Source organism: Neomonachus schauinslandi, chromosome 10, assembly GCF_002201575.2.
Source record: "Neomonachus schauinslandi chromosome 10, ASM220157v2, whole genome shotgun sequence".
Lineage (NCBI taxonomy): Eukaryota > Metazoa > Chordata > Mammalia > Carnivora > Phocidae > Neomonachus > Neomonachus schauinslandi.
In genome coordinates this window covers 34,161,953-34,188,288 of record NC_058412.1, presented here as the reverse complement: position 1 = coordinate 34,188,288, position 26,336 = coordinate 34,161,953, and the positions used below count along the sequence as shown (strand labels likewise).

General features: G+C 44.1%; 2 protein-coding genes across 5 annotated transcripts in view; one reads left to right on the top strand and one right to left on the bottom strand.

Annotated features, from left to right (window-relative positions):
- MTA3 (metastasis associated 1 family member 3) overlaps positions 1-6,518 on the bottom strand; it is a 213,253-nt gene extending 206,735 nt beyond the window's left edge. For 2 of the 3 annotated variants that reach the window (XM_044918687.1, XM_044918686.1), the window contains exon 1: positions 6,408-6,518. The gene's annotated coding sequence lies outside the window, so the exon portion shown is untranslated. The remainder of the gene's footprint in view (positions 1-6,407) is intronic. The other variant, XM_044918688.1, reaches the window with a different exon arrangement.
- Positions 6,519-7,934: 1,416 nt separating this feature from the next.
- Positions 7,935-26,336, top strand: part of KCNG3 (potassium voltage-gated channel modifier subfamily G member 3) — a 45,576-nt gene continuing 27,174 nt past the window's right edge. The window contains exon 1 of one of the 2 annotated variants that reach the window (XM_021697636.1): positions 7,935-8,634. In XM_021697636.1, coding sequence (XP_021553311.1) covers positions 8,003-8,634 — 632 coding nt within the window. In that variant the 5' untranslated portion in view covers positions 7,935-8,002. Of the gene's footprint in view, positions 8,668-26,336 lie in introns of both variants that reach the window. The other variant, XM_021697635.1, reaches the window with a different exon arrangement.

The window sequence follows — 26,336 nt, the reverse complement described above, 5'->3', positions numbered from 1 at the left end:
TGCCAGTATGCCAACCATTTAACAAAATTGAAGTGGTTTTTCAGAAAGAGCCTGGGTTTTTCAAGTTGGTCATTTCTTCTTTTTTTTTTTTTTTTAAAGATTTTATTTATTTATTTGACAGAGACAGAGATAGTGAGAGCAGGAACACAAGCAGCGGGAGTGGGAGAGGGAGAAGCAGGCTTCCCACTGAGCAGGGAGCCTGATGTGGGACCCGATCCTGGGACCCCGGGATCATGACCCGAGCCGAAGGCAGACGCCTGACGACTGAGCCACCCAGGTGCCCTCAAGTTGGTCATTTCTAACTTCACTCTTACCTATACAAGGATACTTCCAGTTTAGTACTCTATTTAGAACACTATTTTAACCGACAGTAATAATCATTAATTCCCTCACTCAATAAATAGTTATTGAGCTTTAACAAGGAGCCCGGTACTGTTCTAGATGCTGGGGACATTGCTGTGAACCAGTCCCAGGGTTCCCATTCTCAGAGGGAGTGAGCAGAGTCTGGTGGCGGAGACAGATGATAAGCAAGTAACAGGTGGATGAACAAGATGATTTTTTTTTTTAATAGTGATAACGGAATAAAAAAGTAGGTTGATATGCTAGCATGGGTGGTCAGGGAAGGCCTCTCCAAGGAAGTGACCTTTGAACTGAGACTTGAGAAACAACGAGTCAGCCACATAATGCTCTGGGTCAGAGTGTTCCAGGCAGAGGGAGCAGCAGGTGCATGACCCCAGATGTAACTGAGCAGAGGAGGCAGGACACAGCAAGAACTGGCCTGAGGGAAAAGAGAATTTGGTAGGAGGCTATGTGCTGAGATTTTTTTTTTTTAACAAATTTTTTTTAAACTATAAACATAATCCTTGAACTCAGTTAAAAAAAAAAAAAGACAAAAGGTTATAACCAATAACAAATAGGTCTCATATTTACTCTAACCTTCCCAGTTCCTTGAGCAGGAAAGAATCACCCATAACTGTATTTTATGTATCTTTTCAGAAGCCTTATCATCTATCTGTATTTATATCCATGTATCTTACATATAAAGAAGGAATAATTTAACCCATAGTGCAGGACCTAGACTTTGTTTAGCAATTTGACTTAGTAACTTTTTTTTAAAGATTTTTATTTTTAAGTATTTTAAGTAAGCTCTACACCCAGCGTGGGGTCCAAACTCACAACCCTGAGACCAAGAGTTGTAGGACTGAGCCAGCCAGGGGCCCTGACTCAGTTCCTTAATTATGGACATTTAGATAATTTCTAGACTTTTGCTATTGAAAACAATGCAATGATCCTTAAATGTACATCTTTATGAAATATGTAAATTTATTTGTAGGATAAATTCCTGATGTTAAAATTGCGGGACCATTAGGTGTGTACATTTAAAATTTTAATAGACATGGTCAAATGTGTGCTGAGCTTTTTTATACTCTGGAGAAACGAGAGGGCCTCTTTATGACAGGCATTGTGAAAAAGTGCATTCTGGTCCGGTCTGAAGGAGTAATTGTCAACATTCAAAAATAAGCTTAGGGGCACCTGAGTGGCTCAGTTGGTTAAGCATCTGCCTTCGGCTCAGGTCATGATCCCAGGGTCCTGGGATCGAGCCCGGCATGGGGCTCCCTGCTCCGCGGGAAGCCTGCTTCTCCCTCTCCCACTCCCCCTGCTTGTGTTCCCTCTCTCGCTCTCTCTGTCAAATAAATAAATCTTTAAAAAAATACACTTAAATGAAGCTCAAAGTTTAAAATTTTTACTTTTGTATTATGGACAATTTCAAATAAATACAAAGAAGGAGAGATTAATATCAGGAACTCCCATCACTCAGCTTCAACAATTATCAGCTCACAGCTAATCTTGCTTCATCTACAACCTCAATCCACTTGCCCCTGCCCTTGATTGTTTTGAAGCAAATATCAGACATTATATCATCTCCTGATTAAATATTTTAGGGTATGAAAGTGACTTTTCTTGAAGATTTATTTATTTGACAGAGAGAGAGAGACAGAGCACGCACACAAAAAGGGGGAGCAGCAGAGGGAGAGGGAGAAGCAGTCTCCTCGCTGAGCAGGGAGCCCAACGCAGGACTCCATCCCAGGACCCTGGGATCATGACCTGAGCCCAAGGCAGATGCTTAACCAACTGAGCCATCCGGGTGCCCCTGAAAGTGACTTTTTGAAGATTAGTTATCTTGTAGAATGACCCCCATTCAAGATCTGTCAGAATGTTGTCTCTGGATTAACCTACCTTGATCCTCCCTCCCCAGGGATGTTTGATGCTTGGTAGAGAGGGGAGTCAGTGGTGAGACAGCACGGCAGGCAAGAGAGCTCGCGTGACTTGGGATTTTGGTACTGGGTCTAGTGCTTCCTAGCAGCTATGGGTCCTTGAGCCAGTCCAACCTCTTGAAGCCTCATTTCCTCATCTGGACAATGAGGGTTACAGTAAGAAGTTTTTTGTGGAAAGCTGAGCTTGTGGTGCCACACAGAAAGGGCTCTTAGTGGGCGCCTGGGTGGCTCAGATGGTTAAGCGTCTGCCTTTGGCTCAGGTCATGATGCCAGGATCCTGGGATCGAGTCCCACATCGGGCTCCCGGCTCAGCGGGGAGCCTGCTTCTCCCTCTGACCCTCTCCCTTCATGCTGTTTCTCTCTCGCTCGCTCTCTAAAAAATAAATAAAATCTTTAAAAAAAAAAAAAGAAAGAAAGGGCTCTTAGTTACTGTAAGGAGCAAGGGACACAGAGTGGTGGTGGGGAGGAGAGGCCATTACATCACAATCCAACATAGTGCGCGGGAGTGAGGGCTGGGTGGGGATAAAGAAGGGCCATTCTGTAAATAGCACCACAAAGGTTTTTGCTGTTAATGATGAAGGGCAGCAGAATATGCCACCCCAAAATATGCCACTTTGGCATAAGGATTATTTTGAGCTAAAAGCACTTACAGAAACAACAGGTACAAGAAGGATGCTCTGACCCTGCCCCCTTTTCTTCCTAAAAGCAGGAGATGAAACCCCCACATGGAAGATATTCTCCCCATACCAGGAGGTTAAGTACCATTTTTATCATTTCTCAGAAGTTGAGGCTGAGAGAATTCCATACAAGCCGACTTTGTCAAAAGAATTCCTCTCTTCCTTTTGCCTCCCTATATATTTTAGTAACTTTTCTGCAACTGCCTTTCTTTGTTCAACGTAGTATGAAAGCATTTAGGTTCTGCCACTTCTTTCGGTCTTCATTTCCTCAGGAGCGCTCCTGGGTCACATAAAACTTAAATAAATTTGTATGCCTTTCTCTGTTAATCTGTCATATCAACCTAATTCTCAGGCCCAGTTGAAAAACCTAAGAGGTTAGAGGTAAAATTTTGCCTCCCCTGTAATGATTACACAGTGACCCTCTCAAAGCTGGAAATTTAAGGACGATAGTGTTCCTTTTGCTTTCATAAGACTACAAAGTGCCCTGGAGCAGAGAATAAGGCAAAGGCATTGGTGTTCAGATAGGGGTGAATGACCCCTCTGCTGGCTTCTGACTTAAGAATGGGGTCTATTTGGTGGGATGGTTGTGAGGGCAGGTTATTAAAAGTTGCAGCTTTACCTTCTACTTGGGTAATTGTGCATAGTAGATGAAGTCATTTGAGTCTTTCATTTATATAAAATCAGAGACATTGGAAGGCTACATTTCCATTTAAAAGAAAAGCTGACTTTTTAAAGCATCCACTGGTTTTGCAGATGCTGAGAAATAAGCTGGTCTAACCATAAACACTTGGAAATACGAATTAACAGCAGAGTTAGAGCTTTTTATTTTTGTTATTAATTATTTACTTATTTTTAAGTAGGCTCCATACCCAGTGTGGAACCCACTGTGGGGCTTGAACTCACGATCCTGAGATCAAGACCCGAGCTGAAATCAAGAGTTGGACAGCTAACCGACTGAGCCACCCAGGTGCCCCAAGAGTGAGGGCTTTTTAAAGCAGAGTCGATAAGTAAGCAGCAAAGATGGATAGTGCCCACAAGGTATTTCAACTTATAAAGCTTTGGGGCAGGGTGTTCAAGAGTCCCTGAGCTCAACCAGTTGTACAATACAAAGTAATGGAAGAATGTGTGTTCCATCCAGACTCGGCATTCTGAGGGTCACAACTTTTCACTGAATTTTTTATGTTAATTTAGGTTACTATTTGTGATCGGTCACATTTTCAGATGCATTGATTTGTATTTATTTAGAACGCAGGAATGAGAATGAGCATGGCTTGATTGGGCTAGGGAAAGCACACCCGGAGTATGATTTTGCCAGGATCATGCACTGAGCTGTAGACCACTGTCGCATCACCTCATTCAACCCTCATATCACCGTGTGCTATACTTCTGATTACCTCCATTCTATGGATGAGAAAACTGAGGCTCAAAGAATTTGTTCCAGGTCACTTAGCGAGTAAGTTGTGCAGCCAGAATCTGAATCTAGGGAGGGCCCTAATAACCAATTTGGACTCCATTATACAGACAGTTTGTAATTCTACAGTTTTACAGTCCTTTTAGGTTCTGAACTGGGGAACGGCTTGATGAGAATGAACAGAAGGAAGAGCTGCCTGGTGGCTTAGTACAGGATTCACAGAGGGAGGAAAGAACGGGAGTGCCGCCAAGACATCAGATGGAAGGTTGTGGCAGCAAGGCCTGCGCTGGAGATGGAGGGACCAGAGTCTGGAACTAGAAAACTTGGTTCCAGCCTAGTCTCTACCATGATGCTGCTAAGGGGAACCGAACCACCTCTCCCAAGTTACAGCCACATCTCAGTAAGGAAAACTTGTTACTCCTCCCTAAATAAAGCTTGATAAGTTGAGACTAGAAAATCTCTCAGTTCTTTCAAATTCTAAAATTCTGCCTGCTGCCTTTAAATTTTAATGCATTCTAAAGATTTATATATGAAGGCCCCAAATGTCATCCAGAATCCAGAAAAGAATTTAGATGAAATGATTCTCAACATAATCTTCTCAAAGTACAAAGGAATAGAATTTTTAATAATTCTAAGAACGGTTTTTAAGCATACTTTCTAAACCTGATTATATTGAGACAAACCAATCATTTCTGCATCTCACTGTGTAAGAATATGATTTTTGGGGGGAAAAACATGATTTGGGTATTGCTACTGCAGCAGTGGTTGATGATATTAAAATCAAATAAATATATTACTCTTGAAACAAATGAAGTTATTTAAACCTATCTCTCTAAGAAATTTATGAAAATATACCTAGGAGGCACAAATTATCATCAAATTAATTTGTTTTCTAAGCTCAAATTTAATTTAAAATGTGATATTTCTTCAACTGGTTTAATCAACAGACTTTAAAGGGATTTTAGATAGAGAACACAGGAAATAAATATAATAACGTTGGAGCAAATAATCAACGAAATAGTTGTTCTGTGTTTTGTTACTGTGATGCTTCTAGAAAGTATTTTTAACAACTCCCTGAAGAACTGGCTCTTGCTGGTGTGAAGCCAGGCTCTTCTCTCCGCTCACATCTGCAAACTTTTCTCCATCCTCATATCCAATAACAAATCCATTTTCAAGTCCTGCTGAGTCCTTGGTCTCAGTGTTTCTCAAAACTGACCCTTTCTCAAAAAAAAAAAAAAAAAAAAGGAGAGAAATAAAGAAAGAACTGACCCTTCCTCATGTACAAAGATTTGGGGGTGGGGTTCCCAGTCCTGCGTTGCAAAAATGGTCTTCTGCATAGAATAAACTAAAGGGCAAAAGAATCTTTCTGATTAGAGCTTTCATCAAGCCATTTCTATTATTAAAATCTTCAGGCATCCCGTTACTTAGACTTTGAAATCTAAATTCTGCTCTCGAGATCCGGGTCCTCTGAGCCAAGCAAATGCATTAACTTTCTTTAGAGACTTTAATCCTTTACATCTGAGATTCGGCTATTTGGAATGCTTTCTGCTCTTTCTCTCTGCCAGCTCATGACCATCACCTCCTTCCATTCTATCTTGAAACTCATTTCCTTGAGGATGTTTTCCTGGTTTAGTAGCTACTTTGCAAATAAACAACTTTTGTTTTTGAGCTTTTAATCACATTAAGTGCTTTTAAGATAAGTTATCCAAGTCAAGGGATAAACAACATATAGAGATTTCCATTCTTTAAGAAACCACCCAGAGTGATTTTACTTTGAGAGGAAGGACAGCGCTTCAATTTTTAGGTGTCTGCTTTTTAGCTAGGAATCCGCAATAGAATCAAAGCAAAATGACTCTTTATGGTGACCTCTAGTGGGCACGGGACAATCCTACAAAATTATGAAAAGTGAAGGGCAAAGTAAAACCCTCCCCAGTAACCAGCTGGGTTACTCTGAGGTCAGATGACCGCATCCCATCCCACCCCACCCCTATTTTTCCTTCCAGCATTTGTTTTGCATTTAACATAATTTGCCTTACAACTCACCTGTTTCGTCTCTGGCGGGCACCGCGCGGGCTGGCTGCCGGTGTCGGATGTCGTGTGAATTGATGGTAGCAGTTTAAAATAATCCCTGCCAACGGAACCCACTCCCTGGGCATCGACCGGAGCTCAGGGCAGTTCGCTCTGAGAAGCCTTAAAGGGCTTTTCGAGCTCCGAGAGCCAGTGCTGCAGTCGGCTCTGGGGTGCACCGGGGAAATCAAGACATAATGAAAAGGAGGACGCAGACGAAGGCTACGGGAAAATTCTGTTCTTGCCAGTGGCAGAGCGATTCTCCCCGCTTTCACCCACTCTACAGGAAGCGTCACGGCGGGGGGGGGGGGTGGTCCAGGCGCGCTACACGAAGGCGCCCTTTTAGGACCCGCGCCCCAGAAAGCAGGGGCTGGGGCCGCTCCACCCCCCTGCCCCCGGGAGGACAGACGGGAGGGCGACACCGAGCCTGGGTGCTGGGGTGTGTGGCCGCCTTCGGAGCACGCGGTACGTGGGTCTCCGCGCCGCGGGAGGAGAAGCAAGTCGGCAAGAAAAGCAATTGCTGGGGTGCCTTCTCTGAGAAATCCCTTAGGGCGGTCTCAGAAACCGAGCTGGGTTCCGGATAGTTTCTGGAAAAAGCTCTCCAAACGCCGTCTGTCCCCGCCCCTCAAATCCTGCACCCCAGTCCTCACCCCTCCTTACTCTTCGGTCGCTTCCCTTTTGGGGGGCTGTTAAAAGGGCCCTTGGGAGCTGCCCAAGTCACCCCTGATGGCCCGGGGCGGCACGCGGGAACAGGCACCCTGGCCGCGGGGCTTTGCCCCCGCCCCAGGGCTCCCCATTGCTCCCTTCCCCGCCCCGCGGACCCCTCCTGGCCGCGGCGGGCGGGAGCGGAGGGGGAGGGCGGCGTCACGGGGCGGGGAGCCCGAGGTCCAGGGCGGGGCGCCGGGGAATCCCAGCCGAGCGAGCCCGGGAGGTGCGGGCGCGAGTGGGAAGAGGAGGGCGGCGCGGGGAGGGAGGTGAGCGGTGCGGAGCTGGGAGGCGAGGAGGGGGAACCGCGAGGAGGCCCCGCCCCCGCCTCGCGGAGCCGGCTCTCCGCCGCCTCCGAACCCGCTCACTTTGCCTCTCGCCTCTGGACGGCGGCGGGGCGGTTGCCGGAGCGGCGGCCAGAGGGAGCGCCGGGGACGGGGAGCCATCCCGCACCCGCGCCTCCTCCCGGCGCCCTTGCCCCTCGGCGGGGGGGCCGCGCCACCGTTTGAAAGGACACCCCGGCCTCACAGGGGGCATCCCCGGGCGCTGACAGCCTCGTTCCCGGCCAGTGGGCGCGCAGCGTTGGCGCCTGAGGGGACTCCTCAGCCACCTGCAGGTGCCACCGCGCCGAGGGAGCGTCGCTAGCAGCAACGCTGGGCCGCCAAGGACGCTAGAGCCGAGGGGGGTCTCCGGGCCAGCGAAGGGCAGGAGCAGAGCCCGCAGCCAGAGCCGGCCCGCCAGCCCGCTGGCCCCGACGGCGCGCTCCCCCATCGGCCACCGGCAGCCAGGCCCCGCGCGGCGGCCGGGGGTGGGGGGCGGCGGCGGCGGCTGCGGCCTCGGGCCTCGGGGCTTCGGGGCGGCCAGCCATGACCTTCGGGCGCAGCGGGGCGGCCTCGGTGGTGCTGAACGTGGGCGGCGCCCGGTACTCGCTGTCCCGGGAGCTGCTGAAGGACTTCCCGCTGCGCCGCGTGAGCCGGCTGCACGGCTGCCGCTCGGAGCGCGACGTGCTCGAGGTGTGCGACGACTACGACCGCGAGCGCAACGAGTACTTCTTCGACCGGCACTCGGAGGCCTTCGGCTTCATCCTGCTCTACGTGCGCGGCCACGGCAAGCTGCGCTTCGCGCCGCGGATGTGCGAGCTCTCCTTCTACAACGAGATGATCTACTGGGGCCTGGAGGGCGCGCACCTAGAGTACTGCTGCCAGCGCCGCCTCGACGACCGCATGTCCGACACCTACACCTTCTACTCGGCCGACGAGCCGGGCGCGCTGGGCCGCGACGAGGCGCGACCCGGCGGTGCCGAGGCAGCCCCCTCCAGGCGCTGGCTCGAGCGCATGCGGCGGACCTTCGAGGAGCCTACGTCGTCGCTGGCCGCGCAGATCCTGGCCACCGTGTCGGTCGTGTTCGTGATCGTGTCCATGGTGGTGCTGTGCGCCAGCACGCTGCCTGACTGGCGAGCCGCGGCGGCCGACAACCGCAGCCTGGATGACCGGAGCAGGTACTCCGCCGGCCCTGGGAGGGAGCCCTCCGGGTAGGACGCACTGCTTCTCTGCCCGTCCCGTCCGTCCTGTCGCGTCTGTCCGTTCCGTCCATCGGTCGTGTCTCTGTCCTGTTTGCCTCCGGGCTGCCGAGCCAGGCCGGGTTCCGGGCCCAGCGAGGCCAACCAGGGGACGAGTTGGCCCTCACTTCCCACTCCTATTTTCCTGGCACCAGGCGGCTGGGGTCGGTACAGTAGGCTCTCCTCTTGAGGGCGAATCGCCAGGCATGGGGAGGGGCAGGTAGAGAGAAACAAGCCTCCCATCTTTTAGTTTACTTTTGAGCAAATAGAAACCAGTTAACTAGATGTCCCTAAACTTTTATTGTTAGTATTCAACAATTTAACCTTGGGCTAAGAGCAACTTGAATTGTTTGCCAATTTTTGGTGGTGTTTGAAAAGATGAAGTTGGTTATAGTGAAATATGGCCTACTATATACAGGCCACACATTGTATACACTTTGCATAATATGTACTTTAATGGAATTATTAGATTCTAAAGGAGATTAACTTAACGATAGACTCTAAATAATGGATGTCTGTGCCCTTTTCTCTTTTCTTTTCCAATGGAGTTAGCAAAGCACCTGTCCATCGTTTGGTACCAAAGATACACACTGTGACTTTCAAAAGGATCTTCAGTATGGGGAGGGAAAAAATCACTACATTGGAAAAGAAGAAACATTTAAACTGCCCTAAATCCTGAAACAGTATTAGTTAATAGTTTTTTCTTTTCAGTTTATTAGGATGAAAGGAAAATATTTTATTTATTTTTATTATTATTTTTTAAAGGTTTTATTTATGTATTTGACAGAGCGAGACAGAGAGAGAGGGGACACAAGCAGGGGGAGTGGGAGAGGAAGAAGCAGGCCTCCCGCAGAGCGGGGAGCCCCATGCGGGGCTCAATCCCAGGACTCTGGGATCATGACCTGGGCCACCCAGGCGCCCCGAAAGGAAAATATTTTAATCTTTACTTCTATCGTGTTTACCTTTCGATAGAGATAATATACTTCTGTTTTTAGTACTGGTGAGTTTATTTTGCATGTTTGGTAGGAAGAATAAACAGTAAAGTTGGATTTCAAGGGAGACAGTCTCTTTGAGCCCAAACACAAAATTGTATATTGTTTTACTTTTGATGCTGTTTTTTAAATTTTTTATTCACTTAAAAATTTTTTTATTTATTTGAGGGAGAGAGAGAGCACAAGTGTGGGGAGAAGCAGAGGGAGAGGGACAAGCAGATTCTCGGCTGAGCAGGGAGCCCCATGTGGGCCTCCATCCCAGAACACTGAGATACCACGACCTGAGCCCAAGGCAGATACTTAACCAACAGAGCCACCCAGGCGCCCCTTGGATACTGTTTTAAGAGGCCCCCCTCCATTCATTTTTATTGGTTTTATTTATTTATTTTTCCTCCATTCATTTTTTTTTTTAAGAATTTTTTATTTATTCATTTGAGACAGAGAGATACACAGAGAGAGAGAGAGTAGGAGCAGTGGGGAGAGGTGGAGGGAGAGGGAGAAGCAGACTCCCCACTGAGCAGGGAGCCTGATGCGGGACTCGATCCCAGGACCTGGAGATCATGACCTGAGCCGAAGGCAGACGCTTAACGACTGAGCCACCCAGGCGCCCCTCCTCCGTTCATTTTTAAAATTAGGTTGTGCCTGATAATCTTTTCGTGATAGACATGTGCATGTTTCCAATGATACTATGTGTCTTGAGGTTGCAGTGCATTACTTACACATAATATTCTTCCTTTGGAGAGTGAAGATTGTTTTTTAATCTAAGAGGTAAATAAAATTGTCTAGTTCCACAGAGTCCATTACTAATATATTGATATCTTGGCATGAAATCCAAGATACATGCTTTAAAAGGAAATTCATTAGTAAAGTAATTTTGTTTAATGTATTATGTTCTGAGTTTTTGATTTACAGATAAGAATTACTTATTTAGTATTCCATCAGTACAATGAAATGAATTTATATATCTAAATACATAAGTGCCCTTGATTCTTTTAGAGGACCATAGGAAAATGAGCCATAACTCGCCTTGAAATGATTCACTAGTAATTGTGGAATTCTAAGGTTAGTGAAAGTTCAAGCTACATTAGCAAAGGAAACAGGAGAATTGAGTTAGACTTCCCGGGACTGCAAAAGAAGTGAAGGAAGGAGAGGAATGCTTGATTTGTGTATATGTATTTTACATATGCATGTAATTATCCAAGTCAGAACTGTTTCCTAGATACCCAGATATTTGAGGCAAAAGCATGTTTTTCTTGGCTTAAAGGTCCTGTTTTAAGGTTTACTCTCCAAGTGTAGGTATATGAAAACCAACCTCTGTAATCCCAAACAGATAAGATGGATGGGTGAGCAGCTGAGGAGGCTGGAAGTCACAGAGGGAGCCTCCCATAGGCCTCCTCCAGCTGATAGGGCCTCTACACTGGCACTTTGGCAATAGTCTCTCAAACCCTGCTTGCTTGTGGTTGCTGAAATTAGTCTTTTTAAAACATCATTCTGATCATCTGACCATATTTGGCATCTACCAGATAAAGCCAAAACTTTTTTCTTGGCTTTTAAGGCTCTTTATGGTTTCCCCCCAGTCTGCCTTTCTTTTTTTCCCTCTTTTCTTTTTTAAAAAAGATTTTATTTATTTATTTGACACAGAGAGAGAGAGCGAGAGAGAGAGAGAGAGAACAAGCAGAGGGAGCAGCAGAGGGAAAGGGAGAAGCAGGCTCCATGTTGAGCAGGGAGCCAGATGTGGGCTCGATCCCAGGACCCTGGGATCATGAGCTGAGCCGAAGGCAGACGCTTAACTGACTGAGCCACCCAGGTGCCCCCACAATCTGCCTTTCTTGACTTATCCTGTCATCATTTGCAAGCATCTTTTTTGAGTATCTGCTGTGTTCAAGGCACTGTTGGTATTCCAAATATTGTAACTTTTTTTTTTAAATAAAGAAATGGTGTTAAGTTGGTGATACAGGAATCAGAGGCACAACTGATCAACAATTGAGTTGTTCTGGGACACAATTTGGCCTTCAAAGTGGAGGAGGAGGCGGATGGAAACAAGTCATCTTTGGAAGGTTGCAGAGGTTGTATACTGCCCAACAGTGGTGGTGGTGGGGTGTCATTTATATGAACTGTAGTGTTCACAATCTTTACAACTATGTGTGCCCCGCCTGAGAACATAATAAGGAATATTTTCCAGGTAAAAGGAAGAGCAAGGGCATAGGCATGAAATTAGCATATTAGAGAGCGTGAGTCCAGTGATGGAGTGAGAGGTGGATAGAGAGCAGATGTTAGAAGGCCTCGAATGAGAAAGAGAATGATTTTATTTGTAGGCAGTAGTTAGCTGTTGGAACATTTGAGGTGAGTGGGTTATGCATATAAAATAACAAATGTCATGAGTTCTGTACTGTGAATTGGGATGGTGAAGATGGGAAACAGGAGGATGAGTTTGGAGATCTTTGCAGAGGGAGGGAATGAGGGTGTGGGTTGTATTGAGGTGGTTAGAATGGAGAAGAAATGACCACTCTGGGAAATATTAGGAAGACTCATAATTAATCCAGGGCATTGGAAGGATACAGGCAGGCGTCAGGGACTGATTACCTGGGCTTCCAGGAGCTAGGAACACTCCCGACCACTTGCGGCCTCTGTTTGTCCAGACTGGTCTGCTCACTTGTTCCTGAACCACTCCAGTGTTCCTTACTGTGCAGTCCCTTGCCTATTGAAATTGGATCATCCATCAAGCCCAACTCAGATTCTGTTTCTTTTTTGAAGCTTTTCCTGCCTACCTTAGTAGATGTGATGTTTTCTTTGAATTTCTTGAGGGATTGCTTATTTGTACTATGTATTTACTGTCTATAATATCCTTCCTAGCATGATAGTTATTTTTTCATATAAACACGTCCTAGCTCCTAAACTAGATGAGACGAAAAGCCCTAGAAGGCAGCTAAATTCTCCTATACTATTTATTATGACAGCATCTTTTAGAAAAAAATTATTATTCTGGCACAATAAATTGTACTGTTTATATTACAATTTAGAATATAACCTTCCAGGAATATATCTTCTGTTGCATAAATTGAAGAGCTGTGTGACGTAAGGCCTTGGACTTCAGCTGGTGGAACTCTTAGTTGAGGAGGATGGGATCTTGTGCTAGAAATGAGGAAAAAAAGTCTTTTAAATCAAAGAATGATTATCAGGTACTGATTGTGGAAAAGGAATAAAGACAAGCATAGCATTTTTTTCATTAAACTTTGAAATTTTAGAATAGCATAGAATCTCAAGTTTGGGAGAAATCTTGAGAGGTCTTCCAGATCAATAATTTGAAAGCTTTTTGTGTAGGAATATGACCCTTTTAAATTGGTATGTTCTGAGGGTTAATAATCATATAAATAACGGTTTAAAGTCCAAAAGCTACACAAGCAAGCCTTTCTCCATCTCCTGCGTATTTAGTTCTTTTCCCTAGATGTAACCAAAGTTGTTTGTATTTTGTGTGTCATTTTAGAGACATGCGATGTATTTGCAAGCATATCCTATATATTTACAGAACCACAACAACAAAACCAGTGTAATAATACTGTCCTGAAACTGGCTTTTTAAACTAACCAACATGCCATGGAGCTTGTTCTGTATGAGTCTATAAAGAGCTACCAAATTCTTTTATGCAGCTGCGTAATAGTCCACTGTATGAATGTCCCATAGCTTTTGGACATTTATGTTGTCTCATCTATAGAAATGCTTTAGTGAATATCCTGTATGTGTACATTATTTTTGCCTTTGCCCATAGGATAAATTCCTGAAAGTTAAGACATAGGCTCAAAGGGCTTGTGCATTTGTAATTTGCATAGATAATTCCAAATTGTTCTCCAAAAAGATGTCATTTTATGTTCCTGCCAGCAATGTGTGGGAGGACATGCTTTTTCAAATGCCATAAGTGTTGTGATACTTCTGATTTTTTTTTTTTTTTGATACTTCTGATCTTTACCATACCATACTGGAGAAATATCTATCTAGTAGCTTTAATTTATTTTTGCCTTACTATCTTTTAAACATATACTGGAATGGAATATAAACACACAATCCTGTAATATTTGATGTCAGAAAATACGTTAGGGACAACTTTCAAGTCATCCCAGCTTTTGTACATTTGGACCTTCTACCATAAGCAGATTTTAGTTATTTTTTTATTCTGGTGACTGTGCCCAGCAGTGTGGCTGCAGGGGCACATGAGATGAGGTTCCTCCTCATGCAGTTGGTGGGCTGGTGGTGATAGTAGGAAGGGAGGACAGACCGCAAAGGAAGCAAATAAACAAGAATTTCAGATCGTGAAGGGAAATCAAATAGGGTATACAGGTATAGAATGCAGCAGGAGTGTCCTTTGCATAGGATGTGAGGAGGTGACATGAGTGGAGACCTGAATGATGAGGAAGACCCAGCCTTGGAGGAAGGAGGGAAGAGTGTTCTTGACAGAGGGAACAGCAAAGGCAGAAACTCTGGGATGACAGTGAGCTTGGCTTGTCACCAGAATGGAAGGAAAGCCCATGTGGGCTAGCAGTTAGTCCAAGGGCAAGAGAGGGTTAGTTGAGATTCCAGGCGAGGCAGAGACCTATCAGGCTTGGCCTGTGTGCCATGGGAAGGAGTTTGGATTTTCTTCCAAGTGGGGCAGGAAAGCCTTTGGAAGGTTTTAAAGCAGAGGAAAGATATGATCTGATGTGGTTTCAAAACACCAGTGACCACTGGGTGGAGAATGAAGCAGGGGCAACAGCAGATGTAGCAAGACCTGACAGGTCAGAGAATATGGGGCTTGATTAGGGGAGTAGCAGTGGAGATGGTGAGAAGTCATTGGATTCAGGTAGATATGTGGGTCTTTATCATGTTCCTAATGGTGATTCATCCACTGGTACTAGGAAAAGTGTGAGATCTTAATGAAGCAGTTAGAGCTACTGGCCATTGGGGTCTCTCCTGCTTAACTGGCTTGGCCCACATGTCATGAGCTGGGAATCCAGTTGTTTTCTACAGGGTCTGCTTCTCATTTTGGGGGGTATTGTGAGGAGAAGGATCTGGAGAAGGGATCTTTCGAGAGTCAGTGGGAGAGGGCTCATTTGCCATTTTCCTTTCTGTACAACCCAAACCATCTCATCAAGAGGACTTCTGGTAAAGATCTTTGGTAAATGCATTCACAACCTTCACTAATGAACAGTTCTGGTAATCTTAGAATGCTGATGGTCTTACTGTTTTATCTGACTGGTAAGACAAACTACAGATTTTTCAGGCGGTTCGCCTTCCAGGACCATTGAGTATCATTCTGACACTGCCAAGGAGATGAATGTTGTTTTGTTCTTTTTTTTTTAACTTTTTAACTTTTTTAACTTTATTTATTTATTATCTCTACACCCAGCAGTGGGGCTTGAACTCAAAAGCCCCGAGATCAAGTCGCATGCTCTTGTGACTGAGCCAGCCAGGCACCCTGACATACTCCTCTTTTAAAATCACTCAGTATTGCTAGCCTGTATCATAAAAAGAGGCTCTTTGCTAGTCAAAACTTTGAGAAAGATGGGTCAGATACAAAGTACTTATCCCTTTTACTTTTTGGTCCCTTTTGCCTCTGAACTTCTGTCCCCTCAGCCAGTCTCAGCTGTAGTGTTCTCTTTTGAGTTTTAAATCTCTTTATTGTGCAAAGTCCTGCTGTAACTTTAATTTGTTCTTTAGAAATTCTAGAAGTTGCTTCATGTTGGAATTTTGATCTTTAATTTGTATTGCTTTGTGTTGTGGTAGTGAGACTCTGAGATGTAAAGATGTTCAAGTTTTTTGCAGTGTTATTTTTAGCCCAAGTTTAAAAAATGAAATACATAATCAAAATGAAACACCAGGTGATGGAAATTTAAAAATCAGTTGTATTACTTCTGTTGCCTATTAGGTCAATATTACATAAATTCAGTAGGTTTTTAAGTACTTTAAAAATAAAAAGCAATATTTGAAACCGGAGGTGAAAGTCTCAGTGCTTTTACTTTGCAGATAAGGTGGATATTTTCAGAAGCTGGTAATTAATAGATCTCTGATAGGATTGAACATAACCGTGAATCTCAGTTAAATTCTGTTCTTACACAGTGGACTGTTTCTTTTAATATGTGTACAGGGTTTTTCTATCTGCTGCCAATTTTAGAATTCTGTGGAAACCTTCGTCAGTACCCCTTTTTTAATCAAGGTGCCTTTTTTCTCCCTTAGTAAGCAAGTAATTTTCAATGTTTTTCTTTTTTTTTTTTTTTTTTATGAAAACTTTGCTCACTGGAAAAAAGTATGGTTCTAAGTATTATGAAGTGAAGAGTAAATATGCCCTTTTCTCCTCAATCCCATTACCCCATTTCTGGGTATTCTTTCCAGAAATGCACATATAAACATACACACACACACATTTGTGTGTGTATAAATTATATATACATATTATATAGAACTTTTTAAAGATTTATTTATTTATTTATTTATTTTTTATTTTATTTTTTTTTTTTAAAAGTTGATCAATTCTGTTTCTTTTATTTTTATTTTTTTAAAAGATTTTATTTATTTATTTGAGAGAGAGAGAATGAGAGAGAGTGAGTACATGAGAGGGGGGAGGGTCAGAGGGAGAAGCAGACTCCCTGCCGAGCAGGGAGCCCGATGCGGGACTCGATCCAGGGATTCCAGGATCATGACCTGAGCTGAAGGCAGTCGCTTAACCAACTGAGCCACCCAGGTGCCCCAGATTTATTTATTTTAGAGAGAGAGAGAGCGCGGGTGTGCACAAGCAGGGGGAGGGGCATAGGGAGAGGGAGAGGGAAGCAGATTCCCCGCTGAGCAGGGAGCCCATAGCAGGCTGATCTCAACACCCTGAGATCATGACCCTCGTGGAAACCAAAAGTCCAAGGCTCAACTGACTGAGCCACCCAGGCTCCCCTTATATTATATAAATATTTTTAAAAATTTATAACTGGGATTGTTCTATAATCTTGTTTAACAATTTGCTTTTTTCTCAACATCTTGGAACTCTTTCCTTATCAGTTGATACCAATCTTCCTCATTCTTTTGAAAATCTGTAGAGTGTTCTATTTTATGGATGGGCCACAATTCAGTTCAACAAGCATCTGTCCTGTCAGTAACAGTGATGGCTTTCATAGTAATATTTATTTAATACTTAATATATGCTAGCCGCTTGTTAAGTTTTTACATGCATTTTGTCATCTGAGTCTCCTAACAATCCTGTGAGGTGGCACTGTTACTATCCCCATTTTATGACTGAGATTTGGATAGGTGGGGGGCTATGTCAGTTCACAGAGTGGGTAAGTGGTGACCTGGTGTTTGATTCCCACATCCTTGCTCCACACTGCTGTGCAATGTTTGGTTTGACTCCTGCTTTTCAAAAATGCAAACAATGGGGGCACCTGGGTGGCTCAGTTGTTAAGGGTCTGCCTTTGGCTCAGGTCATGATCCCAGGGTCCTGTGTTCGAGCCCTGCGCTGGACTCCCTGCTCAGCAGGGAGTCTGCATCTCCCTCTGCCTCTCCCCCTGCTTGTGTTCCCTCTCTCACTGTCAAATAAATAAATAAATAAATCTTTAAAAAATATATATACAGTGGTACAGAACTATCTTTTTCATATATCTTTGCAAATTGGTGTGAGTATATATGTTTGATAAACTCTAAGGTGGAAAAATAGCTGGATCAAGGGGATTGTGTTTAAAGAAATTTTTTTGACAGATATTACCCAATTTCCCCCTAAACTATGAAATTCAGCATTACTATTCATAATAGTGACTATAATAATAATAAGCAATTAATAATCAATAGAATGCTATAATTAATAACATTTAATAGCAAAGATTTGGAAATCACTGCCTTTTAAAAAATGTAATGGCTTTATTGAGATATAACTCAGATACTGTTGAACTCTCCTTTAAAGGGTACAGTTCAGTGAACTTTAGTATATTCACAGGATGGTACAAGTATCATCATCCATACCACTTTAAGCATTATGTCTTTTTTTTTTTAAGATTTTATTTATTTATTTGAGAGAGAGAGACTGAGAAAGAGAGCATATGAGAGGGGGGAGGGTCAGAGGGAGAAGCAGACTCCCCGCTGAGCAGGGAGCCCGATGCGGGACTCGATCCCGGGACTCCAGGATCATGACCTGAGCCGAAGGCAGTCGCTTAACCAACTGAGCCACCCAGGCGCCCCTAAGCATTATGTCTTGATGGTGTGTTTGAAGGAGTATAAAATGTGTTAGAAAGCTGGAGCCCATGAATGGCTAAGAAAGAAACCCAGGCATTTTGGCTGAGCAGATGAATCAGATGAAGCAATAGGCAAGACATTTCTGTCTGAATGAATTCATTCATTCATGAACTGGTGGGTTCTTTTGGAGTGTTTGGAAAAGTTATACATACTTAAGTGATTTTCTTAGCCTGTGAGCAAGGACTCCTCAGCTTTTACTCCACTGGTGAAGAGAAGTGTGTAATTGAGGCAATCATCTGACTTTCTCAGGCAAAAAAAAAAGAAAAAAAAAATGTCAAAAGGAAAACATTATGGTGGAAAGAATCCAGGACTCCCAAGTCAGGAGGCCTCCCTTGAGTTAATTCATTACCTTTCTCTGGGCCTGTACCCTCATCAAGGAAGAGTCAATGAGAGAATGAAGACTGAGCCCTCAGCAGGAATCCAAACTTCCTTAGTTCTTTATCTTTCCCTGTACTGGGCCTCTTCTCACCGTCTCTCCTGAGGTTGCTTGTGAACGTCTTAGCTCCTTTTTAGTCTACAAGTTCTTTGAGAACAGAAATTCTGTGCTTCACCACATGTAGTTCAATGCCTTGCACATGGGTAGTCACTCAGCATGTATTTTAAATGAATTATACATGTGAAAGAACCATGCAAATATAATAACATTTTATTTTATTTTATTTTAAGATTTTATTTATTTATTTGAGAGAGAGAATGAGATAGAGAGAGAGAGCATGAGGGGGGAGGGTCAGAGGGAGAAGCAGACTCCCTGTTGACAGCAGGGAGCCCGATGCGGACTCGATCCTGGGACTCCAGGATCATGACCTGAGCCGAAGGCAGTTGCTTAACCAACTGAGCCACCCAGGCGCCCCGCGTTTTATTTTTTTTTTAAGATTTTATTTTCACGTAATCTCTACACCCAACATAGGGCTTCAGCTCACAATCCCGAGATCAAGAGCTGCACACTCTACTGACTGAGCCAGCCAGGTGCCCCACATTTTCATTTTTGATTGGAAAGTGTGTATTTATAAGTTGCCTTCAACCTATGAGCAGGTTATATATATATATATATATTTTTAAAGATTTTATTTATTTATTTGAGACAGAGAGAATGAGATACAGAGAGCATGAGAGGGAGGAGGGTCAGAGGGAGAAGCAGACTCCCTGCCGAGCAGGGAGCCCGATGCGGGACTCGATCCAGGGACTCCAGGATCATGACCTGAGCCGAAGGCAGTCGCTTAACCAACTGAGCCACCCAGGCGCCCGAGCAGGTTATATTTTAAGAAATTAATTGCAAAATGGTTTTATGGCATCCCATTCATTGATTCATTAAGGTTATATTTTAAGAAATTAATTGCAAAATGGTTTTATGGCATCCCATTCATTGATTCATTAAATTCGACAAATATTTATTGATACCCATTTATTATTATTCTGGGTGCTGGGGATAAGGCAGGGAGCAAAACAGAGTCCCTGTCCTCAAGAACCATCTACTCTCATAAATAAATATATAGCAGATAGTGATAAGTGCTATGAAGAAACAAAGCAGAATGAGGGGCTTATAGAGTGTGACCCATGGGTCCTGAAAGTTCTGTTTGATCAGGTGATGGATGTCTGAACAAGGCCTGGGAGGGATGCAGGAGGCAGCCATGAAAGTATCTGGCCGAGAGAGTTCCAAGCATAGGGCATGTAAGTATAAACCTTTGAGGCGGGTGTGCTCTTGGTCTCCTGGAGGAACAGCAAGGAAGCAGAGTGGTAGGGAATTGGGGGTGATGGTGACAGTGACAATGGGAGAATGTAGTTCGTTCATTCGTTTATTTACTTGTTTATTTATTTATTTAAAAGAGAGAGAGATAGCAAGAGAGAGCGAGCACAAGCAGGGGAAGCGGCAGTCAGAGGGAGAAGCAGTCTACCCGCTGAGCAAGGAGGCTGATTTGGGGCTCAATCCCAGGACCCTGGGATCATGACCCATGCCAAAGGCAAGATGCTTAACTGACTGAGCCACCTATAAGAATGTAGTTCTTGTAGAGCCTTACAGGTACACCAGCTAAAAGAATTGGGGCACCTGGGTGGCTCAGTCGGTTAAGCGTCTGCCTTCCGCTCAGGTCATGATCCCAGGGTCCTGGGATCGAGCCCCACATCGGGCTCCCTGCTCGGCGGGAAGCCTGCTTCTCCCTCTCCCACTCCCCCTGCCTGTGTTCCCTCTCTCACTATCTCTCTCTCTGTCAAATAAATAAAATCTTAAAAAAAAAAAAAAGAATTTATTTATTTATTTATTTATTCATTTATTTTTAGAGAGAGAAGGGGAGGTGTGGGGAGGGGCAGAGGGAGAGTGAGAGAGAATCTTAAGCAGGCTCCATGCCCAGCTTGGAGCCCAACGTGGGGCTTGATCTCACGACACTGAGATCATGACCTGAGCCGAAATCAAGAGTTGGATGCTTAACCTATGGAGCCACCCGGGCGCCCTAGGCACCCCTGATTTAATTTTAAATTTTAAAAGCTCACTCTGGCTCCGGTATAGAAGACAGACTCTAGGAGGCAGGGGGGGAGCCAGTGAGGCCAGTTAGGACCACCATTACACCTAATACTCAAAGCGCTGCCTGGAGTCCTGCATCCAGGCTGCTAGCTGCCATGTTGATCTGGGTTGTGGTGGCAGGGTTTCCTTTTTCATTTTCTGGGTAAATAAATTATTGTAATCGGTCTGGTTTGCCTCTGACCTCATCATAGGACCAGGGTGTCTGCTGTCCCTCACACTCCGTGGCAGGACTGGTGGTCTGGAGCGATTGTGAGCAGACTGAGGCCCGCAGACAGCTCAGGCCCACTGCCTGTTTTGTAAAGCCCCTGAGCTAAGAATGGTTTTTACACTTTCACCTTTTATTTTTATTATTATTTTTAAAGATTTCATTTTTAAGTGATCGCTACACCCAATGTGGGGCTCGAACCCATAACCCGGAGATCAAGAGTTGCATGCTCTTCTGACTGAGCCTGCCAGGTGCCCCGCTTGTTACACTTTTAAAATGGTGGAAAAATAATCAAAAGAAGCATACTGTTTTATGACTCGTGAAAATTATCTGACATGCGAATTTCAGTGTCCATAAGTAGAGTTTTATTGGAGCACAGCCACGCTCATTTGTTTACATGTTATCCGTGCGGCTTTCTTGCTGCTTCCCGTGGAGTTGAAGGGTTGCAACAGAGAGACAGTGTGGCCTGCAAGGCCTGAAACAGTTACTCTCTGGCTCTTTACAGGAAAGGCTTGCCAATCCTTGGTCTAGAATGGTCTTGTCATGGGTTTGGGCCTGTCCAGCTGTATGCCCTCAAGCACATTCCTTCTCTGAGCCTTGGTGCATCCCCCTTTGTAAAGTAAGGGTAGCAGATAGAGAGGGTTGAGGGTGGGTTCCTCTAAACCAGCCGGATGCCAGATGCTGCCCTCGGATCTCAGAGAGGCCCACCCTGACTCATGGATTGTTCTGTTTCCCCAAGATACTTCCCCTAACCAGAGCTCATTATTCCATCATAAGAGCTCTGGTACAGCAGGGACTTTTATGAGTATTTATGGTTGGTGTGGGAAATCAAGTATTTAGAAGTTAGGGACTGTGTGTGAATTTCAGGTTAAAGATCTAGATTTACCAGTGTACTCTGCACTGATGTATGTGAGAAGTGGCTGGGGATGGGCAGATGACCAAAACTGGGATTCGCAAGGTGTAGGTCCTATTAAATCAGGGACTGCGTTGGTGTAACAGATTAAAAGGTTACGATTGTGTAGGAAATAGAATGGGAAAGACATTTCAAAAAAGGAAGTGAGTCATATCCGTTGATACTCAGTTGGCCTTGAGGCCTAATCAGTTCAGTGTTCAGTAGCTTCCTGTATAGTGAGGTGAGGCCAGAAGGTGAAACGGTCCTGCTATAGAAGGGACACTGATTTGGCAGCAGAACCAGACCTGCCTGGGGTGTCGTGCAAGGGCCTCCGGTGCAGCGTCATTGAAGTCTAGGGAAGACCGTGTTCCCCGAATGCCAGGTGCAAGAACACGGTGGAGGGGGGCAGTGGCACCAAATATTCTCCGCCACCATGTACTCACAGCTAAAAAAAAAAAAAAAAAAGTTAACCAGGAATGACCTTGACATTGCAGTCAAAATTATTGCTTTTATCACAGCTGATCCTTAAGTGTGTATTTTTAAGTATCTTACGGGATGAAATGGGAAGTTGCAGAAGGCAATTCTGCCGCATACGGAAATACTGGCTGTCTCGAGGGAGAGTACATGTACAGTTGGATGAGTTGCAAGCTGTACTAGCAGCTTTTTTCAAGAAACAACATTTTTATTTGAAAGAACGACTGACAAACGGTGGCTATTCAGGCTTGAGTATATAGTGTACCAGACATTTTCTCATACCCGAGCAAGGTGAGTCTTTCACTTCAAGGAAAACAACAGGACAGTATTTGTTGCCAATGATAAAATTTAGAGCTTTTTTTTTTTTTTTTTTTTAAAGATTTTATTTGGGGCGCCTGGGTGGCTCAGTCATTAAACGTCTGCCTTCGGCTCAGGTCATGATCCTGGGGTCCTGGGGTGGAGCCCCGCATCGGGCTCCCTGCTCAGCCAGGAGCCTGCTTCTCCCTCTCCCACTCCCCCTGCTTGTGTTCCCTCTCTCACTGTGCCTCTCTCTGTCAAATAAATAAATAAAATCTTAAAAAAAAAAAGATTTTATTTATTTATTAGAGAGAGAGAGCTAGGGGAGGAGGGAGGGACAGAGGGAGAGGGAGAGGGAGAAGCAGACGCCCTGCTGAGCGTGGAGCCCAACTCTGGCCTCCATTCCAGGACCCTGAGATCATGACCTGAGCCGAAGTTGGGGGCTTAACCAACTGAGCTGCCCAGGTGCCCTTAAAATTAGAGCTTTCAAGTAAAAATTAGGCACTCGGAAAGCTCGGATTTGCCACTGTGCACTTGCTGGCTTCCTGGCTCATAACTTTTCTGATGAGATTGGTAGTGATATTAATAACTGTGACTTTTAAAATATGGAATGAGATGTATTAACATTTGGAAGATCTGCATAATTCAGTAACCAATACATCCTAAATGACCCAACACCTGATGTTACAACACCATGCAAAAGATCCATCCCGGGTATCTGAGGGACAAGGGGTTTTGATGTTACTGAATACCAAAAGTTCAGTGACAAGAGTTGTTTCCATGTTGCAGCTAACCTTGAAAAAACTCCCACTTTTCTCGAGTTTTGGGGTGGTATCAAAGAAGCATATTACAATTATCAGAAAAGGTTATTAAAATACTCTTTCTTTTTCCAACGACATATTTTTGTAAGGCTAAATTCTCTTTATATTCTTTAAAACAACATAGCACAACATATTGAATGCAGAAACAGATATGAAAATTTAGCTGTCCTATATATATTTTTCAATTCTCTCTCTCCTTCCTTCTCTCTCTTCCTTCTTTTTCCTTTCTTTTTGTCTTAGAATTCAAAAGTGGAGAAGGTTGTCAATGCATTTACATATAATTTGAATTGAAAAAAATAAATCCATCTGTTCCTTAAAGAAAGTACATCTGATTTGAATGATTGGTTTAACAGTGAAGATTGACTTTGTGGATTCAATTACATGATGGGCATGTTCCAAAAGCTGAATGAGACAAGTTTGCAGTTCCTAGGTTTTGATGAAAATATACTTAAAGCACATAAGATATAAATATTTAATTTAAAGTGTTGTATTGTCGGGGTGCCTGGCTGGCTCAGTTGGAAAAGCATGCAACTCTTGATCTCCGGGGTCATGAGTTTGAGTCCCACATTGGGGGTAGAGAGTACTAAAATAAATAAATAAATAAAAATAAAACAAAATGTTGTATTGACAGAGATGTATTGAAATATTTTAATATCCCAACCTTCTCTGATATTACCAGATTTAGGGCTGGTTTCTGAAAGTAGAGGAGTAATTGCTATATTTGGCATAAGTCTTGGTCTAAGTGCTTTTTTTAATGCAGTACCTCCCAGGAAGTAAGTAAGTGAGTGAGTGATTCTAATGATGGCCAACGAATCCTGTTGCAGGTTAAGTGGTTGTCAATTTTGCTTTCAGCAAATTTGAAGAACATAATTGATTCCATAGTAGATTATTATTATTATTTTTTTTAAAGATTTTATTTACTTATTAGAGAGAGAGAATGAGAGAGAGAGAAGAGCACAAGAGGGGGGAGGGTCAGAGGGAGAAGCAGACTCCCAGCTGATCAGGGAGCCTGATGCGGGACTCGATCCTGGGACTCCAGGATCATGACCTGAGCCGAAGGCCGTCACTTAACCTACTGAGCCACCCAGGCGCCCTACTATTATTATTTTTAAAGATTTTATTTATTTATTTGACAGAAAGAGACACAGCAAAAAAGGGAACACAAGAAGGGGGAGTGGGAGAGGGAGAAGCAGGCTTCCCGCAGAGCAGGGAGCCCGATGTGTGGGGCTCGATCCCAGGACCCTGGGATCATGACCTGAGCCGAAGGCAGACGCTTAATGACTGAGCCACCCAGGCACCCCCACAGTAGATTATTAAAAACAGTTTTTTCCAATTTTTAATTTTACAAATATCAAACCTACAGGAAAGTTGCAAGAATAAGACAAAGATCAGCCTCTCTCTATCTATAATTACTATTAATTTGAGAGTTGGTTGCAAACATCTTGACACTTCGTCCTTAAATACTTAAGCATGTATCTTCTAAAAACAAGGACGGGTGCCTGGGTGCCTTAGTTGGTTAAGCGACTGCCTTCAGCTCAGGTCATGATCCTGGAGTCCCGGGATCAAGTCCCATGTCGGGCCTCCCGCTTGGCGGGGAGTCTGCTTCTCCCTCTGACCCTCCCCCCTCTCATGCTCTCTCTCTCTCATTCTCTCTCTCTAATAAATAAATATTTAAAAAAATAATAAAAATAAAAAAATAAAAACAAGAACATTTTCCCATCTAACAATACAGTGATCACACTCAGGATATTATTTAACATTGAAGTTTTTGGAGACTCTAGGCCAGTTGTTTTATAGATGTCGCTTAATTTGAACTTGCCTGACGGTCTCATAATTTTTTTTAAGTTTTTTTTTTTTAAGATTTTATTTATTTGACAGAGAGAGACACAGCGAGAGAGGGAACACAAGCAGGGGGAGTGGGAGAGGGAGAAGCAGGCTTCCTGCTGAGCAGGGAGCCCGACACTGGGCTCAGTCCCAGGACCCTGGGATCATGACCTGAGCCGAAGGCAAACACTTAATGACTGAGCCACCCAGGTGCCCCTTTTTTAAAGATCTTATTTATTAGAGAGAGATAGTGCACACGCTAGCATGAATGCATGCACTCTCTCGCGCAAGTGGGGGTTAGGGCAGAGGGACAAGCAGACTCCCTACTGAGCCTGGGGCCCAACTTGGGGCTTCATTCCAGGACCCTGAGATCATGACCTGAACTGAGCCACCCAGATGCCCCTGATGGTCTCATAATTATATTCAAGTCAAACCTTCCCTCTAGAAATACTATGTAGATGTAAAAATAATTTTTTTTTAAAGATTTCATTTTTAAGTAATCTCTACAGCCAGCGTGGGGCTTGAACTCACAACCCTGAGATCAAGAATTGCATGCTCTGCCGACTGAGCCAGCCAGATGCCCCTGTAAAAAGAATTTTTGGTGATAGATGATAATAGATCAATTTTTGCATACACTTGGAAGGAGGTAAAAGAATCAAATAACATTCCTATAATACAACTTTTTCCATTTTTCTCTACTTGTTTAAGTAAGAATCCTCAGGGGCACCTGAGTGGCTCAGTTAAGCGTCTGCCTTCGGCTTGGGTCATAATCCCAGGGTCCCGGGATTGGGCCCCATGTCGGTCTTCCTGCTCAGCGGGGAGTAGGCTTCTCCCTCTCCCTCTGCCCCTCTCCGTGCTCATGCTCACTCTCGCTCACTCTCTCTCAAGTAAATAAATAAAATCTTAAAAAAAAAAAAAGAGGGGCGCCTGGGTGGCTCAGTTGGTTAAGCGACTGCCTTCGGCTCAGGTCATGATCCCGGAGTCCCGGGATCGAGTCCCGCATTGGACTCCCTGCTCAGCGGGGAGTCTGCTTCTCCCTCTGACCCTCCTCCCTCTCATGCTCTCTGTCTCTCATTCTCTCTCTCGCAAATAAATAAAATCTTTAAAAAAAAAAAAAAAAAAAGAATTCTCAGCCCGTTTATGTGTAAAAACAAAAATAGGAACAGAAATGATGCTGATCTATGTCATTCTACCATGACATGATTAGAAATACTCATTTATTAATTTGGATTAAATTATCCACCTGCTACAAAGACATGAACTAAGTGAAAAGAAACCTATCAATTTCATTAAAAGATACAGTTCAAATAAAATTTTACTTTTTGTTATATGTTGAACTTTGTATTGACAATGAAAAAAATTAACACAAATTACAGGAAATTAA